The following is a 20,649-nucleotide window of genomic DNA, read 5'->3' as shown; positions in this document are numbered from 1 at the left end:
AGGGGGGACGAGAGAGCGGCCCCCCCTCCCTCCTGAACCGTACCAGGCCATATGCCCTCAACATTGGGGAGGATGCTTTGGGGTCTGTGACCCCTGAAAGCACCTTGTCCCCATGTTGATGAGGACAAGGGCCTCATCCCCACAACCCTGGCCGGTGGTTGTGGGGGTCTGCAGGCAGGGGGCTTATCAGAATCTGAAATCTTTAACAAGGGGACCCCCAGATCCCGGCCCCCCCCCCGTTTGAAATGGTAAGGGGGTACAAAAGTACCCCTACCATTTCACAAAGAAAGTGTAAAAAATAGTTAAATAAGACAAACACACTTTTGAAAAATTCCTTTATTAAAAAAATAAAAATAAATAAAAGATTCCAGCGGTGGTAATCCACTCTTCCTATCCAGCGATGGACGGTCATCTCTCCAGCGATGGCTGATCTGAATCAGCGCAGCGAATCCATCCTTCTGTCTCCACACAGGAGACACTGCAGGGAATCCAGCGGCCTGACGTTTCTTATATATGGAGGGCGGGGCCACCCGTCACCTGACCCCACCCCCCTCTGGCGCAAGGGGAAACCCGGGCTTCCCTGTGACGTATGTGTGACCCCGCACCCTTCTGATGTAACACAGGCAGGTTTCCGTTACATCAGAGGGGGGCGGGGTCACCCATACGTCACGTTGAGACTACTTGAGCTTGTGTTGGAGGTATAGGAGATAGCCAATTGGCAGGTATTACTCTTTTGGCAGCTAGAAGTATAAAGGCCAATCAGTTTTTTAGCATATTTAGGGATACCCGGGACCGGAAGGCCCAGTGAGTAGTTTGTTGGATTCAGCGGAATATCTCTCTCTAATACTGATTGGAGCAGGGATTGAACCATAGACCACAAGGGTGTGATCAATGGGCAATCCCAAAAGATATGGTAATGCGTGCCCACATCTTGTAGGCATCTCCAGCATAGTCGGGATAGTGTGGGATCATATTTATGTAAAACTTCAGGAGTTTTGTACCAGAACATCAACACCTTGTAGGCTGTCTCTCTCTTCTCCACGCATCTCGAGGCTTTGGATATGGAAGTCCAGATCCCCTGCCATTGAGGGAGAGATATAGGAGTGGGTAGAATCTTGGCCCATCTCCGCATATAGAGGTGAGACTCCAATGTTGATGGTAATGAGTCATGAAGAATCCTGTATATAGAGGATATGAGACCTCTCTGATGAGGACCATGGGTACATAGAACCTCAAAGGCATTCGGTTTTTCCAAGGCCATGGCAGGAGATATGGAGCAAAAATAATGTTTAAATTGGAGATATGTAAAAAAAGAGACTGTTGTGGACTTTCAAATTTGTTTTGGAGGTCTGGGAAGGACATTACAAATAAGACACTAGTGCGCACAACCCCAAAATAAATCTTAAATCTACCTACTCTAATAATAAATAAAATATTAAAGGAAGCTGCTAACATAAATAATGCTCTCCACACTAGCTAATCAAATATATAAAAAAGTATGTAGCGCTACCTTTTTAAAATAAAATGCCTATCAAGTGACATAAATGACTAATTATAATCAATACATAAATTAATGTGCAAATATAGCAAAACACTGTGCTTCCATACACATGCAAAACACAATTGTGTGTAATATCTAAGAAGTGCGAAATCACCTATATACAGAGTGATCTCTCACCTCAATACATATATATATGTAACGGAAACCTGCATGTGTTACATCAGAGGGGTGCAGGGTCACCCATATGTCACGGGGAAGCCGGGGTTTCCCCTTCGTCAGAGGGGGGCAGGGTCAGGTGACAGGTGGCCCCGCCCTCTGCATATAACAAACGTCAGGCTGCCGGAATCCCGGCAGTGTCTCCTCCGTGGAGACAGAAGATGGATGGATTCGCTGCGCTGATTCAGATGAGCCATCACTGGACCCCGGAGAGATGATCGTCCGTCGCTGGATAGCAAGAGTGGATTACCACCACTGGAATCTTTTTATTTTTTTTTACTTTTAATAAAGGAATTTTTCAAAAGTGTGTTGGTCTTATTTAACTATTTTTTACACTTTCTTTGTGAAATGGTAGGGGTACTTTTGTACCCCCTTATCATTTCAAACGGGGGGCCGGGATCTGGGGGTCCCCTTGTTTAAGGGTGCTTCCAGATTCTGATAAGCCCCCCGCCCACAGACCCCCACAACCACCGGCCAGGGTTGTGGGGATGAGGCCCTTCTCCGCATCAACATGGGGACAAGGTGCTTTGAGGGGTCACAGACTTTAGACCCTGAACACAAGCCCTAATGCTAGACCCCCCAGCTAACCCTGAAATACATGCACAACAACCTCACTAAGACTAATGCTAGTCAGGGGCAGTAACTCTAGCATTAGCACAGCTTCTTTACAAAACCTCCTGAGCAAAGTGAAAATCAGTGGGGAGAAGCATCTCGCCCTTACCTGCGCCCCTAGCACACAAGACCTCCCGCAATACTGCTGCAAGGCACTGAAGATTCCATTGCCCTGAACAAGAGTGGGGAGAAGCAAAGAAAGCCCCCACACAACCTCCCTCTTGATCCAAAACCTGGACGTGACATCAGAATGTCACTCGGAAATTACACCCATTGATCGTGCACGTGAGCAAAACGTTGACAGGAGAGGAGGAATGGAGTAAAGGCTTTATGCAGTCTGACTCCTCCCACAAACACAGCCTGACCTGCCATACACTCGTTAGAAATCTTTTGTTACAGAAACACTTTGATAAGGATGAAGGTGAACAAGAAGAAAACCCACAGACTGTAAGCAATGCTTTTTTTGTTGATTTGGATATTACTTTTAACTCGTACAATTTTCTAGATTTAAGTGCTGAACTGTGTTTAGAACAAGTGGAGTCAGAGTCACAAATTGGCCTCTTGGCATTCCACATAGTGCATTATCTAAAGGCGATACTTTTTTTTTATCCTATACAGACTAGGAATTCTATTGTGGATGATTTTCTGGCCATTGTTGAAAAAATAGGATTTTTATAACAGCTTACCTGTAAAATCCATAATAACTATGTGGGTTATAACTTCCCCCATATAACCCCTCCCACTACTGGGAGTCCTCAGTTTTGTAGCCAAGCAATGAAAGTGTACAAGAAGGAGGGAGGGACCTCTGTGTCCCCTGATGTACATCAAAGAAAAAGATTTTACAGGTAAGCTGTTATAAAAATTCTATTTTCTTTTCTTACATAAGGGGACACAGAGCCATAGCAATAACTATGTGGGATGTCCCATAGCAATGGAAACTGAAGAGGGGGGGGAGACAGACCAAAAAAAAAAAACAGGAGGCCAGAGGACTGCAATCTGCAGTGTATGCTGTGCCCAAGGGCAATATCCTCATGATCTTTAATATCGATTAAAAAAAAAAAAATAATAATAATCGGATAAATGTCTGAACCGAAGACCAAGTTGTGGTCTTACAGATCTGAGCCATAGAGGCCTGATGATGCACCACCCAAGAGACACTAATTGCCCTGGATGAGTGTGATCTTAATCTGAGAAGGAAGAATTTTGTTCTTTAAGCTGAAGCTTGACCAATCACTTGACAAATCCACTTGGAAATAGTGGATCTTGACGCTGCCTGTCCACATCTTAGACCCTCCAGCAGTACAAACAAAACCTGTGTTTTGCAAACCTGAGCGGTCACCTTTAAATAAACTCTGATCACTCTTACTACATCAAGAGAATTTAGTGCTCTCTCTTCCCTAGATTAATGCTGTGGGGAAAAAAAGGAACAATAATATCTTGGTTTAAATTAAACCTATCACCACTTTTGGTAAGAATTCAGGATGAGGACATAAAACCACCTCATCCTTATGCATGATGAAATAGAGCTCTTACAAGACAGAGCAGGTAGTTCCAATAGAAGAAGAAATGGCAAGCAAAAAAGATTATCTTTCTTGTCAAAGAACCAAGAGAATTTCTCGTAAGGTTCAAATGGCTGATTTAACAAAGCCGATGAGACCAATTTTAAACACTAAGGATTTAGAGGTGCCTTGATAGGGGGAATAAACCATGTTACCCCCTGAAAAAGCTACGCACCAAGAGTGGGAAGCAAGAGGCCATAGGAAAAGACATTGACATGACCTGTATCTGGCTCTTGGCCAGCTTAATTTCAGATCCCATATGCAGGAATCCTGCCTATTGACATACTTCCTGGGGTGCCAACCCCTGGATCTATACCAAGAAACCTATGCCTTCCAGATTCTATAGTAAGTGATTCTGGAAGCGGGCTTCCTGGGCTTAGTCAAAGTTAACACTACTGAAGGAGATCACCCATGATTTTTTTTATAGATTGGGATTCAACAGTCAAACCTGTTAAACTCCTTGTCCGTAAAGTAGGATCAAATACCGGACCTTGTGCAAGAAGGTCTGGCTATAATGACAGAGTCCAAAGGACTCCTACTGCCATCTTTATGATCTCGATAAATTAAGATCTTCTGGGACCCGGCTGGGGGTACCAGAATCACCTCCCTTTTATTCCTGCTTAATCCTGCGGAGAAGGCGTGGAAGTAGCAGAACTGGAGGAAATGCATAGATCAGTGAAAAACTGATCCCCTGGGAAGACTAATGCGTCTGTTCCGACTGCTAGCGGACCCCTTGTTCGACATAAAGTTGTTGACCTTCGTAATGAATCTGGATGCAAATAGGTTCATGTCTGGAGTACCCCATCTGACATATGCTAGGAAGATGTCGGGTGAAGAGATCATTCTCCCTGAAATAATTGTTGGCGTCTCAAGTAGTACGCCTGAAAAATTAGAATTGCCAACAGGCAAGGAGTGTTGTGTTCTGCCAAAGCTAGAACATTATTCACCTCTTTTTGGGCTACATGACTTCTCTTGCCTCCCCTGGTGAACCCTGTCAGGACAGTCCTGTAATCTGACCGCCAAGATTCTATGGCCAGATGTACTGCCTGAAATGTCCAACAAAGTTGATAGGCAAGGTCCTCTAACCTGGACCATCTCTCCTGGACAGAATCTTCTTTCAGGGCTGCTCCCCAGCCTAGAAGGCTGCCATCTGTGGTTAACACCTTGCAGGATAAAGATTTTCCCTCCCGCTGGATAACCACCACCAATTTAGGCTCTGAGCTAGGTCGGGAGCCAAGCGTATTGGAAACAAGGCCTGAATCCTCTTTATTCCAGACCAAGAGGATGGTGTCTTGAAGTAGTCTTTGAATAAAACTGCGCGTAAGGGACGACCCTGAAGGAGGCTACCATTTCCTCTAAAAATCTCCTGCAGGCAAATGAAGGAATTTTCCTTTATCCTGACAAGTTGAATTAGTCCTACAATGGAACGGATTCTCGTCTCGGGTAAGAATAACTTCTTCTGTATGGTATCTATAACCAGCCCCCAAGTAACCTCCTTGATAGTTTTAAGGAGCATCTTCCTAGGCTGAGAATCCAAACTAGAGATTTCAGATATCTACAGCTGAGATCAGACTCTGGTTTTAGACCCGAGACTGAATGATCTATTAAAAGTAAATCTTCTAATAGGCTAGGACCGCTATGCCTTGAGCCCTTAAAATTTTATATTTCAAACCGCAGAAATTCTTGGTAAGCGGGAAACTTTGGCACGTGGAGATATGCAACTCCCCTCCTTGCAGGATGGACACAGCTGAATGAATTATGAAAGGATTGGATGTTTAAGTGCCGATTCAGATCTCCGAGATCAAGAATGGGTCTTACCTCTCTGTTTGGCTCTGGGACATTAAAAGGTTTGAACCAAAAAAAAAAAAAAAAACTGTTCCACTAAGGGAATCTCTGATATCACTGACTGGGATAACAGCTGATCCAGAGACCAGAAAGAGAGACATCTCTCTTTTTTTTCCTGCAGCCTTAGGAGCATTATCTGAGGAGACAAACTCTTGCATAAAGACTGCCGCAAAAGCAACCCCAAGGACCCCACAGGCAGCACCCAAACATGACCCGAACCCCGGACCCTCAGATCGAAAGCCGACTGGTGCCATCCGGGCTCTTGAAACTCTAGATGTAACCTAGAGAGAAAAAAAAAATTGCAGAAATCCCCCTGCTCTTTCATGAGAAGGCCTTAGCATTCTGCTTTATGGGCTTTTTGCCCCAAGATCCTGGTGCTGCCCCTGGGAACTTTCTCCTGAACATGGCGATTGAGACCGTCGAGATTACCTAAAAGCAGATACCCTAGGCATAGGAGAGGCTGCATGTTTAAAAGAGAACTGTTTGAACCTCCTTTTACTGGTAAAGAGAACTTTACCCCTTTTGGGTGTACTTATCCACTCCAAATAGTCGTAGCCCAGGAAGAGACACAGACTGGCTAAGGGTTTTCACCTGGTGCTTCAGCTGATCAATATTTCAGCCAAGGACCTCTGCAAGAATGCACTAGTCCAAGTATAAGCCATAGGGCTTAAACGATCGAGTAAATAGTGGAGCAGACGTTAAAGGCTTAATGGACTGAGCTACTCCTATTGCAGCCAGAACAGCAAAAGACATCTTGTCTTTAAAAGGAAAATCCAACCTTAACTTGCTGGATCCTTTAACATCAGTGCATTATCTACTGGACATGTGAGACTCTGCTCACTGAGGTGATTGCAGCCTTAATAGCTGGAAACCCCCATTTCTTTCATAGAAATGCTAACATACAGAATGCATAGCTATGCATGAATAAGAAAAACATCCCCAGGTGGGGCAGGTTCAAATGAACCCTATTAGAGGTAGATACCTCAAGAGCCTGTGCTGCAGGCAACAAAAGTGTTAAGTAAGGGAGTAAACAAACACCTGACTTGTGCGGCTACTCCCTCCTTGTTAGGTTCTTCCGAAGAGGAAAAATAAGTATCTTCCAATATTTGGTAAGATCTACCTGATCCCCAGCCTCCTGCATCTCAACAAAATGGCCCAGAGGACTAGATGGGAATCTGCTATGTTTAGTTCTACTATGGAGAGACATCATAGCAATAATCTTTTAAATGTTAGAAGAAAAAAAACTGTTTGTATGAAATACACAGGGACAGAAGTGTTCTACCCTTGAAGGCTCATCTGACTGGCCGTATTTTTCTTTTTACCTCTCAGGAGAGGAAAACATTCTTTTGGAAGGGTTTTTAGTTTGTTGTATACCATTAACCCCCTAGAGGAGTTCCTGGTCCCTTTGTCACTCATAGCTTACAGTACAAAGCAGAGGCAGTACCAGCAAAAGAATGTTTCACTTGCTAGGCTATAGTACAGTACAATAACTGCTATTAATCCTAGCATTACACTACAATGTTGTCAAAAGGGAAATGCCTGTGTCACCAAACCTGACCAGCAACCACTTTGCTCTGTCCTTCCGCCGCCAGGCAGCAGCTTCTCATGCTGAGCACTAAACTACTTCCTGCACGTGTGGCCGGTGTCTGACGCCGTTTAGCCATGCCCCCACGTGAAAACGGAGCCCCCCTTCCTCTTTCAAACAGGGAAGTGAATCTCCCGTGTAAGCACCGGCATCATGGCGGGCGGCGACGGGGGGGGATAAATCCTCCACTTGGCGAGCGGCCGAGACTTGCCAAAAAATATATATATTTTTTTTAATAAAGAAAAAGAGGCAGCTGGCTGGCATTCAAATAGATCAAAATCGTCAATCTGGGGGCCCAGGAAGTGATCAGACCCCCATTCATACCTGAGGGTCTGAGCTGGCATGAACTGAGAGGAGAGTAGAGCTTCTGCTGTTTCCAGCGTCAGAATGGTGAGTGCTCAATACAGCCTCCAGTGGTGACACATAGACATGACAACACAATACATGGAAGGAGAAATTTCTGAGAAAATCTGCCCTACCTTATCCCACAATCCTTACCAGCTCTTAAAGCATTTGCAAGCAAAACCTTGTGTCTTCCGATGATGAGGCCCAGGTACCATTCATTTAGTACATTATGGAGACATCAGAATGGATCCGGTCAGGATGGCTGGCTCTCATCAAAGGATTACTGGCGGTGCAGCTCAGTACACACATCCTTACACCTGCCCAACACCTTAGACACTGGCAAAAAAACTGAGGACTCCCAGTAGTGGGAGGGGTTATATGGGGGAAGTTCACGCCTTAAGGGGCGTGCCAGTGTCCAGCACCTGATAGGCCGATATAACCCACATAGTTATTACTATGGCTCTTTGTCCCCTGATGTAAGAAAATAAATAGTTATTAAATCTGCAGAAAAAATCCCTAACTTCTCAAGCCTCTAACATTTCTGAACAAGAAAGTATAGCCTTACAGCATCTAAAGGATTCTAAACAGTTAATCATTAAAGAGGCTGACAAAGGAGGAGTAGTGGCGGTGCTTACTAGAGAGCGATATTGCTGTGAAGCCATTAAGTTAATCCACCACCTATTCTCCCTTGTCTTCTAATCCCACTGTCATTTTTTTATTCCGCCCTGTCTTGTAGAGGGGGAAAGAATAGGTGTATTATCCCATAAGACATTGGAATACCTATATGTTGAGGATCCAATCATTCCAGTGTTCCACCATCTCCCCGATATCCACAAGTCAGGGCCATCTGATTGTAGCTGGAATAGGGGATCTAGGGGAATGGGTAGATTGCTATTTGCATCCGTTGGTTTTGATATTGCCCTTTTTTTTTTTATTTAACTTATTCACTTACTGTATCTTTATCAGTGGAGAATGTTAAACCTCTTGACCTGTTTAAGACCATCCTATTTCACAGTGTCACCTTATAAGTTGGTAAATATGTTTTATTTCCAAGTCATTCTAATATGATAATTTTGAAGGAATGTACTCTGGCTGCTTTCAAGCTGGGCAGGCATTGATGGTAAAACACTGCTAGTTTTAGCAAAACTTTTAACCCCCGCTAGTGGCCGAATAAAGGGTTAAATGTTCCTCTGTAGCACCGCTGCTGAATCGATTTGCATGCGCTTTGGCAGCAGTGCCCATTCATTTCAATGGTCAGGAGCAGTGGAGGAGAGTGGAGGAGCTGTGTATACATTCCAAAACCGCCCCAAAGTTGCTGCTTGCAGGACTCTTTTTTTTTTAACGTCCTGCCAGCGCAGCTCTTCAGTGTGAAAGCACTCAGGCTTTCACACTGGGACTGCAGAGGAGGTGTTTTTCAGGTGCTTTACAGGTGCTATTTTTAGCCCATAAGCGCTTGAAAATGCCTCAGTGTGAAAGGGGTTTTAGTCTTATTACCAGGCTTTGATAGCTTCATCAACCTCATTGTTTTCCTATGTTATTTTATATACTGTACTTTGTTTACTTTTGTACTGTTTTATATACTGTACTTTTGTACTGATATTATTTTTTGTACAACCCAACAAAAGTTTGTAAATGAAAAAAAAAAAATTGAAAAATGCTAAATATATTAAGTACACTATGATAATTGGATATGTTTAATCATGGTATTATGCGTTTTGTTTTTATTTTGACTTTAATTTACTATATAAATTGTATAATGTAGTGTGGGTGCCTTTAAAAATCCCTCTGATAATACATTTCTTCTATATTTAAATCTTAAAAGATACTTTATAGCATACTAGATATGTAAGGGCATTGAAATAATATATCAATAAATTAAGAAAAAAAGTGATTGTCTGGTGAAAACAGAATATGAATGTATAAGAAACTTACGTCCAGCAGAACATTTTGGGTAATTTATTTGTGCATTTCTACATGTTGTTAGCAGGTCATTTTCTGATGCCATTCCTTCCACACATTCAAATTGAATAGTTTGTCCATTTTCGATCTCAGTTCTTTTGTTGTAATGAATATTATTATTAGCCATTTCTGCTTGTTGTAGAACACAGGAGCCTAGAGAAATTCAGTACAAAATGTATATATGTTCAACAATCTGGAAAGCAAAATATAATTTTTTAAATCAATGTATTAGTCAATAATTTGGTAATTATTATAAAGATAGTTATTCAAAGCCCAGTTCATGTCCTTTCTGATTCCTAGGCAGGGTACAGTCAGACTGAAGAATTGCTACAATAAATCAACCAATTACCAATGCAGATCTGTATTAATCTAATTCCAAATTCTTGACTTGTTATAATAATGTAGCCTTACAACTAATGGATTGTTTGAGATTTGTTTATTTTTTATTTCCTCCCTGTTAGAGCAGAATTGTTATCCTGTAAATCTTTTTCATCTACTGCCTGAGCCCAATGTTGATAACAGAAGCTACAAGAAAAACTGTCATAATGAATTACATGAATGAAAACCAAGAGCCCTCTCACACCCAGGCTGCCCGTGCGTTTGCGGTAAAGCGCAGCTCGTTTTAGCTGCGCTTTGCAGCTGTTTAAGTGGTGCTTTTCAGCCGCTAGCAGGGTTAAAAACTCCCATGTTGAGGTGCTTACAGAAGCGCTGCCTATTCCTTGCAATGGGCAGGGGTATTTTGGGAGCGCTCTCAAACCGCCCCAGAGATGCAGGAATTTTTCTAACGTCCCGCAAGCACACCGCCCAGGTTTTGAAAGCACCCATTGCAATGAATAGGAGGCAGTTTTCAGGCACGTTACAGGAGCCATTTCTAGCACTAAAATGCCTGAGAACTGCCTCAGTGTGAAAGGGGTCTTCATGGCCCATGGACATGAAGTATAATATATACAATATAATACATTGCCTTTTGAATGTTAAACATACACACTATGCTGTTCTGTGTGGGAAAAGATTAAAAAAAAATTATGCTGGCTTCATGATCTAGTCAGCCAATTAACTCATCTGAATGCCGAGACTAGGTTGGTCAGACACTCTGGACAAAGAATTGCAGACAAGCCTGCCCTCAGCTGTGTATGGCCCTACTACTACTTTTTTTTGTATAGAACCTGTATGTGGAGATGATAGCCCTATACTACTTCTATTCCCAAAACCACTGACTCTACATCTAGGCCAATTTGGCATTTGGATGTATTTTCAAAACTTTTATTTTTAGTATCAGAGAGGGTGTGCGGGGAATGTGGGCGATAGTGCAAGGTATTTTGAGATCATACTGTTTTTGCACTTTATTTTACTTTTAAAAGCAATGAAGTCAAGTGAAATTAAACTTAGTGTGGCGACACAGAGGGTGGTTCTAAATGGGACTTTAGTGGATAGCTACAGATCTTGGGATAAGTGACCTGTGGAAGGGGGGGGGGGGGTGAAAAAGAGAATGTACCCCATCCCTGCAAATCACCGAAGCACAGTTTAACTGATCCACCCAATTCCATAGCTCCCAACTGTCCCTGACTATGAGGGGCCATCCCTGATTTGGAATAAAGCCCCTCTGTCTCACTTTCCTCCTCCTTTGTCCCTCACTTTGGTCCGATTTATATAGTGCACTACTTATGTTTCCCAGTGCTAAACTTATCATCCAATTTCTAATGTATGCATTTGTAAATTTCAAATGCAAGTATAAAGGAATAGTAGTGGTAAAATAGAAAGTACTTGTGGGTTTGACTAATCATCTTTTTTTTTGTATAATTCTCCTTTAAGGGGGTGTGGCAGGGGGTGAGCCCTAAGCCAACATACTTTTGCTAATTGGTGTCCCTGGTTCCCATCTCAAAAGGTTGGGTGATATGCAATTCATCTCTACCTATGCTGTCAGTCAGCTCTCCTTGTCCTCTCCATAAAGCAGCTCTAACACACTGACACCAGGGCTGCTCTCAGATCACCTTTTTATAGTGAAAGGCTGAGTTATCTAGCTAACCATTCCACCTATTCTTGGTAGCTGTGGGGCTGTTTACAAAGGTCAGTGTCTGCACAGGGTATTATGGATGTGCACCAAAATTTCCACACTGAATTCATTCTGAACTTCAGCAGCAGAAATTTGCTGCAAATTCATATTTGGGCACACTTGAATCTTTTCACTACAACCACTGTTAATAACAATAAATAGAATATTTGGGTTCCCATTTAGTAGACAATCCCTTCTGAGTTTCAGTTCAGGAATCTGCAATCTTTTTAATCCTTTCTTCACACCATTGGTTCCTGCATTCCACCCCATTCACTGTTGGAAAGGACTGATTTTCCATAATATAATTGAGCTTGTGGTACACATGTGCAGAAGTAGAAGAGACCATCAGGAAACTTTTGAAGATAAAATTGTGCACCCATATTAAAGAATTAAATACTTATTTCACTTTACCTATTAGGGCTACATGGACATATTGTTGCATAAAAGTCCTGATATTTAGAGGGTACCATCGTATGTTTAAACAAAATAACAAAGCCAACATTAGAAGCAGTTAGCTGACAACATAATCTGTCAGAACCTGTCAACTGTTGTAGAAAGTTTCACTTCAGGGTGGCCTGGAACCCCGTGCAGTTTTTCCACTTCCTGATAGTGGAGACGAAGCATGCTGTCCCAATACCATGCAAAAGTCCAACACCTGGTATCTGAGCTACTTACAGGATTCTCTGGCTAAAAGGCATAGACAGCAGAAGCTGCCTGAGACATCTCAAACATATCTCTTGCCTGCAGATTTTTCACCACAACAAGGTTGTTATGCTTAGACCATATTTCCTTCCAGTGCCTCGTGAAATAGACATCTTCCTTAAAAAGGCATGTTTGCGATACATCTCTTGCAGGCAGCATATGCTGTCTAGACTTTTAGACAGAGAATACATATGAATGCATAGTTGCCAACTGTCCCGAATTTCCCGGGACATTCCCGGGATTAGGACATTTGTTCCGAATTAATTTTGTCCCGGGAAATTTAATTTCCCGTTTTTTTTGCCGCCGACCGCTAGAGGTCCGCGGCCGGCGGAGACAATGTCTCCGCCAGCCACCATTTTTAAGAAGACCAGAAGCTGGTCTTCAATAGAGAACCTGTGGCGCCGCCCACCCCCGCTGCCAGTGTGTGTGAAAAGCAGTGGGCGGCGCCACAGTTCAAAGTCAGTGCGCCAATGACGGCTGTCGCTTGGTGGCCAGGGGATGTAATGTTCTGTCGGGGGAGTCCGTGCAGTGAGTATGTGGGGGCCAGTCTGTGGATGCGGGGGCCAGTCTGTGGATGCGGGGGCCAGTCTGGATGTCAGAGGGGCACCAGATGAAAGTAGGGGCTCCGCTGATGGACACAGGTGTGAGGAAGGTACCTCTGATGGGGCACCTGATGTAAGGACAGACTCCGCTTGGGACACCTGATGGCATCTGGTTGCAGGCAACGTGGCTAGTGACGCGCTCAGGGCTCCCACTGATTCTGCATTATGGTGAGTTGAATGATTTAATTTCATATTACAATGTAATAATAGAAATAATGCGATTCAACCATCCTGACACCATAACAATCATGGCGCCGGGATGATTGAAGCGCTAACACCAGGTATTTGGAGTATCTTTATCTGCTGATTGTCAAACTCTGGCAACACATATTGCTATTGTGGTGTAGGATCGGGGGGGCTGCTGTCTCTCCTTTCCCTGCCAACTATGTGAATGGAGACGAGATTCAGTCCCGATATTTGTTTTATGGCCTGTTACAGGGCATATACACAGAAAAGAAGAGCAGATAGAAGTTTTTGTAATTGCTCTGCGACAGCTTAATTCTGAAGGAGGGTCATGTTGGTTGTACATAGTCCGGGTCCAATTAGCGGCAGTTTGACATGCAAAAATAGCAGCAAGAGCTGGGTGGAGGGCTGGGCTTGCCAGGTTAAAAAGCATCTCACATTTTCTGTCAACAAATGGTGGAACATGTTCAGGTAAAACAGTGAGATGTTTGTCCAGCATAGAGATGGCAGGGTCAACCACAGGGATTGCCACTTTTTGTAAACCCTTTTTCCAATGGACAGCGTTCAGCAAAGTTTTTTGGGGGAAAAGGGAGAGGGGTTGTGGGACTTTATATGAGGCACACTGCTAAGTTGAACAAACCAATCAGTGTAAACATTGTTTGTAACAATAAAGGGTATACATACACATGTAAAATAGTAGAAAAAAAAATAATAGGTCTTTATAGATATCATTTAAACAATTCATGATTATACACAATTATTCCAACATGATATACATAGTAATGGACCTTGGGAATGTAGACCAAAATTGTAACGGTAACATATAGGCATGATAACAATGAATTGATTCATTAAAATAATCTATAGTAAAATACAGTTATTGCACGTGGACACTGGTGTAGCATCATAGGAAAGCTCTATGTGTTTCGTGGTTAAAATACCACTCATCAGGAGCAGATGCAGAGTTTGGGAGTATCTATAATAGAGTAGAAGTGCCAAAAGGATATTATGGTAAAAAAAAAAAAGAAAAAAAAAAGAAGAATATAAAACAAGAAAGAAAGAGTGGGAACATAAAATATCCCAAACACTCTACCCTAGCTGTATTATATGGGTAAAAATGTTGATATCAATAGTGGGAGGCACTATAGAAGACGTCATCCCCGGGAGCTGGGGCGGTAACACCTGAGGGTGAAGGCGTCCCCAGTAACCAATGAGTAAGCATTAAGGTTCTTCAGTTATCAGCTGTGGTATGGATATTTAGTACTGTATATAATAATTCATACTGTGAATAATTCCCAGGAATATTTTTAAAAATGTATAAATTAACAATAGAGTAATTACACAACTGATAATCTGAAGAAAAGTTCCCAAAATCGATAGCAGGTAAACCAAGTGGATGAAAAAGAAATAGTGTTTAGCATCAAGAGACATTGAGTGAGACGGTGGTAGCAGTTCCCCCCCTTTCTTTCTTGTTTTATACTCTCTTTTTTACCATTGTATCATTTTGGCACTTCTACTCTATTATAGATACTCCCAAACTCTGCATCTACTCCTGATGAGTGGTATTTTAACCACGAAAGACGTAGAGCTTTCCTATGATGCTATGTCAGTGTCCATGTGCAATATCTGTATTTTACTATAGCTTATTTTAATGAATCAATTCATTGTTATGTTGTTGCTATCATGCTATATGTTACCTTTACAATTTTGGTCTACATACCCAAGGTCCATTACTATGTATATCATGTTGGAATAATTATGTATAATCATGAATTGTTTAGATGATATCTATCGTGATATATATATTTTTTATTTTTCTACTATTTTACATGTGTATGTATGCCCTTTGTAACAATAAACAATGTTTACACGGATTGGTTCCTTCAACTTAGTAATGTGCATCATATAAATTCCCACAACCCATCTCCTTTTTTCAAACATACCAGGGATGGAGGTATATGAACTATCATAGCCATTGCGTTATACAAAGTCCCAATCTTTTTTCAAAGTATTTTGGGGAGTGAAAATTCTTTCAGAAGTGACCTGACCATCATAGACTGCACATTCTATTTATGAACAGGACATTTTTTACCAGGCTTAGTAGGTCTCTTTGTGCCCAAATAGACATTGGGAGACAGAGGTGAATAAAATCTGTAAAATGCCAAGACTTTTTTTGAATAGTGCTTTTCAACATTAGCACGCATGTTGAGTAAAGGTCCCTCATCAATAGAGTGACAGTGGTTACATAGTTACATAGTAGGTGAGGTTAAAAAAAAAGACACAATTCCATCAAATCCAACCTATGTGTGTGATTATATGTCAGTATTATGTATATCCCTGTATGCTACGGTTGTTCAGGTGTTTATCTAATAGTTTTTTTAAACTATCGATGCTCCCCGCTGAGACAGCCTGTGGAAGGGAATTCCACATCTTTGCCGCTCTTACAGTAAAGAGCCCTTTACGTAGTTTAAGATTAAACCTCTTTTCTTCTAATTTAAATGAGTGGTCACGTGTCTTGTTGAACTACCTTTTTACAAAAAAAGTTTTATCCCTATTGTGGGATCACCATTATGGTATTTTTAAATTGAAATGACATCCCCTCTCAAGCGTCTCTTCTCCAGTGAGAATACGTTCAGTGCTCACAACCTTTCTATACAAATAATGTCCTCCAGACCCTTTATTAGCTTTATTGTCCTCCTTTGTACTCGCTCCATTTCCAGTACATCCTTCCTGAGGACTGGTGCCCAGAACTGGACAGCATACTCCAGGTGCGGCTGGACCAGAGTCTTGTAGAGTGGTGGTGAGAAAAATCCTCTGCAGCTTCCTCTACACTGCCTCTATGTTCTATTCATTCCCCTCTGATTCAGCATTCTCTAGAACTGGCATATCAGGGTTCAGCTCTGGTAAAGAAACTGTAGTAGGAGCAGAGGAATGCCATATGTAAGCTCTGGACAAAGATAGCTGAATAAAGGCCATAATCTGTCCAAGAAATTGGAATATACTGTAGATGCAGAAATAGAGCTAAAATTGGACATGAAAAAATGGTGCTGAGGCTGGTTCCTGCTTAGATGCAAGGACTCATCAAGTTTGAGTGTTGTGTGGGCCTTTAGCAGAGCGAATGTAAACCTGCCATTTGTAGTTGGCTCCCTTTCACTCTTTCTTACCTGTTCATGATGCTGGACTAGATATAAAGTGTAGGTTTCATCCATTATGAGGCCATACCCCTGGAGGGAACTTGGTTCCATAGCGATGGGCCACTGCCCCAGACCTGTATAGCACCCTATGGCAAAATCAATGTGTGTCCATTTACAAATAGAACTGCAGCTCGGCCCGCCCCCTCTGCCTCCTGATTGGCTCATTGGCTGTAATTGACAGCAGCGGGAGCCAATGGCTACCACTGCTGCCAAAAGCCAATCAGGAATGCGAGTCCCTGGAGAGACAAGAATCCCATGGACATTGCTGGATCCAGATCCATAAGGGGGGGTCTGGGGGACTACTGCACATCGAAGATTATTTTACCTTCATGCATAGAATGCATGATGATGAAAAACCTTGTGCCTTTACAACCACTTTAAAGCAGAATTCCAGTCATTTTTCAGTTTATTAAATGTCAGCAGCTACAAAAAGTGTAGCTGCTGTCTTTTAACTACTTCAATCCAGGGCACTTATACACCTTCCTGCCTAGACCAATTTTCAGCTTTCAGCGCCATTGCACTTTGAATGACAATTGCGTAGTCATGCTATACTGTATCCTAACTAAATTTTTATCATTTTGTTCCCACAAATAGAGCTTTCTTTTGGTGGTATTTGATCGCCTCTGGGATTTTTATTTTCTGCTGAATAAAAAAAAGACAGAACATTTTGAAAAAATATGTTTTTTTTGTTTCAGTTACAAAACTTTGTAAATAAGTAAGTTTTCTCCTTCACTGATGGGCACCGATGGGGCTGCACTGCTGGCACTGACGGCACTGATAAGGCGGCACTGATGAGCACGATGAGGTGGCACCAATGAAGTGGCACTGATGAGGTGGCATTGATGAGCACTGATATGTGGCACTGATATGCGGCACTAATATGCAACACAGATGGTCATTGATAGGCGGCACGGACTGGCACGGATAGGCGGCCCGGACTGGCACTGATAGGCGGCCCGGACTGGCACTGATAGGCGGCCCGGACTGGCACTGATAGGCGGCCCGGACTGGCACTGATAGGCGGCCCGGACTGGCACTGATAGGCGGCCCGGACTGGCACTGATAGGCGGCACGGACGGGCACTGATAGGCGGCCCGGACGGGCACTGATAGGCGGCCCGGACGGGCACTGATAGGCGGCACGGACTGGCACTGATAGGCGGCACGGACTGGCACTGATAGGCGGCACGGACTGGCACTGATAAGCGGCACGGACTGGCACTGATAGGCGGCACGGACTGGCACTGATAGGCGGCACGGACTGGCACTGATAGGCGGCACGGACGGGCACTGATAGGCGGCACGGACGGGCACTGATAGGCAACACGGACGGGCACTGATAGGTGGCATTGTAGGGTAAAGTATTGTACTGATGGATGCCAATCAGTGCCAAACAATAATGCATACCAATCAGTGATGCTCATTGTGGGCACTGATTGGCATCCATTGTGGGCACTGATTGGCATCCATTGTGGGCACTGACTGGTATCCCTGGTGGTCTAGGGTGGCATATCTGGTGCTTGGTATCCCTGGTGGTCCAGTGTGGGCATCCTCGGGGGGGGGGGGGGGCTGCGCTGATAAATCGATCAGCACAGACCCCCACTGTCAGAGGAGCAGCCGATCGGCTCTTCTCTACTCGCAGACACGAGTGAGGAAAAGCCGATCACTGGCTCTTCCTATTTAAACTGATCAGCCATGATTGGACATGGCTGATCACACAGTAAAGAGTATCCGGGGCGTATCCGGATGTGAGCGGCAGTGGACCTTTTTGCAGGGAGCTCCAGATTACCGAGTATAATCCGCCACCATCTGGGTGTTTAAAAACCAGCTCAGTGCCAAAAACCTGCCTGCACACCCATCTAAGTACCCCAGCAGTATCTTCCAGAGATTCTGCCTGTAATCTACAGAGGGAGATAGCATCTGGACCCCCTAGGCCACCGCCATCTTGCTGCTCCGAGGCCTCCCAGGGAAATCTTCATCAGCACAGATCTGGGAGGTAAGGGACTCGGCCCGATCTAGTGAAGCCTGTGGATCCCCGCTGTTTCCTGTGGCTGCTTCCCCGCTGGGAGTCACCGCAGCTGGTCTGGCCTACATCAGAAGTGCAGGCCACCCCTCTACACCTGCCTTATAAGCCCTCCAGGTCCTAGCCAAGGCCTGGGGTGCTGCCAAAGACTGCAGGTGCTGTGCCTTATCTGCTGCTGCCTACTACACATTGCCCTGGGCCCTCTGCACCCTGACACTCCCAGTCCAACAGCCCTACTGCCTAGCCCCTGCCTGCCTGTTAGTGTGAAGGGAGAGGCTACTGGTGAGCATTGACATCAAGGACGGGAGTTCTGTGGCCAGCTTGGGACACATCTAGCTGCCTCTTAGCAAAAGATCTGGGCCCGGGGTGGTAGAGGAAGGGTGCATCGAGAGGAGCTCCTGTCACCCCAACACAACAGCATCCCTCTCCGGGGGACGCGGCTTAATGATGGCCGGGTGAAGACGTGTTCTGGAGGAGCTCCCTGCCCGGCCCGGACCATATGGGCCAAAACACAGCTTTACCTGATGTGAACATGGCATGAACACCCCCAAACAATACAGAACGCGATCGGCGACCTGTGGGACCCACATCCGACCCTCACAGCCCGGTATTCAGCATTTTTTCAGAGGGAGCCCGAGAACATCCCCTGGTGCCCCAGCCACTATGGCTCGTGTGGCCCGCATGGAAACGGAACCCTCCGAGACACAGATCTCCTCCGCTACATCCGTACCAGATCCCTTCACAGGGACACCGGCTGTGTTCCGGTCTGAGATGGCTGGCTCCACATCAAACCAGGGAAGCTTGGATGATGACCTCTGCAGCATGCTGCAAGCTCTACCTACGAGGGCGGAAATTGAAGCCCTAATCCTGCGGATTGAGGAGGCCCACAGTAAGGACATAGAAGAGGTGAGGACAGAGCTGCGTGCCATAGAGGACCGAGTCTCATCAGGGGAAACCCAGATCACCTCGCTGGAGACTAGGGTGCAAGCCCTGGAACGCGCACAGGATACCCATACCTTAGCGGCACAGGAGATGCAGCTCCACTTGGAGGAAATGGAGAACCACAGTCGCCGCAACAACTTGTGACTGCGGGGTCTCCCGGAGGCTACAGGTCCAGAAAATTTAGCAGAGACTGTTACCGCTATCTTTCACAGGCTCCTGGGAGACCCATCTCCCTCCCTGGAAATAGACCAGGTCCACCGTACGTTGGGCCCCAGATGTACTGATCCCACTAGACCCCGTGATGTTCTGTGCTGTCTACACAGGCACACACAGAAGGAAGTGCTCCTAAAGAGGGCATGGGATCACGGGGACATTGAATTTGATGGGCCACAGATTCAGATACTCCCGGATCTATCCAGGGCCACGCTACAGCATCGTGCCATGCTGAAACCGGCTCTTGAAGTTGCGAGACGCCATGGATGTACATACAGATCGGCTATCCCCTAGCGGTCATCTTCTGCACTGATAAAAGCTCCTTTACGCTGCGCACACCAGCAGACCTCCCTGCCCTCTAACTTTCTTGGGAGCAGAACCAGTTCCGGTGCCAAACTGGCTATTAAGGCTCCCGTGTCCTGCAGGCCCATAGTCAAGCAGATTCGCCCAACCAGCTTGCTCCCAGAGGTCGGTCCGGCGCCACATCAGTATCTATCAATGGATCACGTGAGTCATAATTGCACCCTCCAGTACTTACTATTTTGTTCTGCACTGGCTGAAGTTTCAGCCCCCCACCAGCACTATTTTATTGTGGTCGCCCCCCCCCCCCCCCACTGGGATTTCCCCCTGCCCTGTGGCCATCATTGCTACTGGTGCCATGCAGAGGATATGTGGAGCAGTGCTGCGCTTTAGCAGCCCCGGGAGTACCCACGCGCCTGTCATCATCCCCGAGCAATACAAAGCCACTCATGCAGCATCTTGATATAACAGATCAACGTAGGGCGGCAGACATCTCCTGGGGGGTGGTTTTGGCCTGGTGGCCCCTCCCCCCCACAAGGAACTTTATGCCTAATGAAGAGCTGACGGCACACCTATGCTCCCCCGGAAGACCAAAGCAGCAGGCACTTACAGGCAAGAGAATAGTTGTCCCACCGCAATGGAACCACACACAACGAGGAGACCATGCTTCACTAGGGCAGCCATGTCCCTTTGTTCCCCCCCTTTATTCTCTGTTTTTATCTGCCTCAGAGGCCCCTTATGTTTCACCTGCATGGACTCCATGACTATTATGCCCCTGAAGACGCCGGGAGAACAGGGACATTCCAGAACATGTGT

The 20,649-nt window shown here is 44.8% G+C and overlaps 1 protein-coding gene across 4 annotated transcripts in view; it reads right to left on the bottom strand.

Moving 5' to 3' along the window:
- Positions 1–20,649, bottom strand: part of LOC143928076 (coagulation factor XIII B chain-like) — a 1,173,165-nt gene that overhangs the window by 167,356 nt on the left and 985,160 nt on the right. For all 4 annotated transcript variants that reach the window (XM_077452688.1, XM_077452689.1, XM_077452690.1 and 1 more), the window contains one exon: positions 9,596–9,775. In XM_077452688.1, coding sequence (XP_077308814.1) covers positions 9,596–9,775 — 180 coding nt within the window. The remainder of the gene's footprint in view (positions 1–9,595; positions 9,776–20,649) is intronic.

Source organism: Lithobates pipiens, unplaced genomic scaffold (assembly GCF_037356315.1).
Source record: "Lithobates pipiens isolate NorthernLeopardFrog02 unplaced genomic scaffold, aLitPip1_a1.2 Scaffold_23, whole genome shotgun sequence".
In the NCBI taxonomy this organism is placed as follows: Eukaryota; Metazoa; Chordata; class Amphibia; order Anura; family Ranidae; genus Lithobates; species Lithobates pipiens.
Note: the sequence above shows the minus strand (reverse complement) of the source record. Positions and strands in the feature narration are given on the sequence as shown.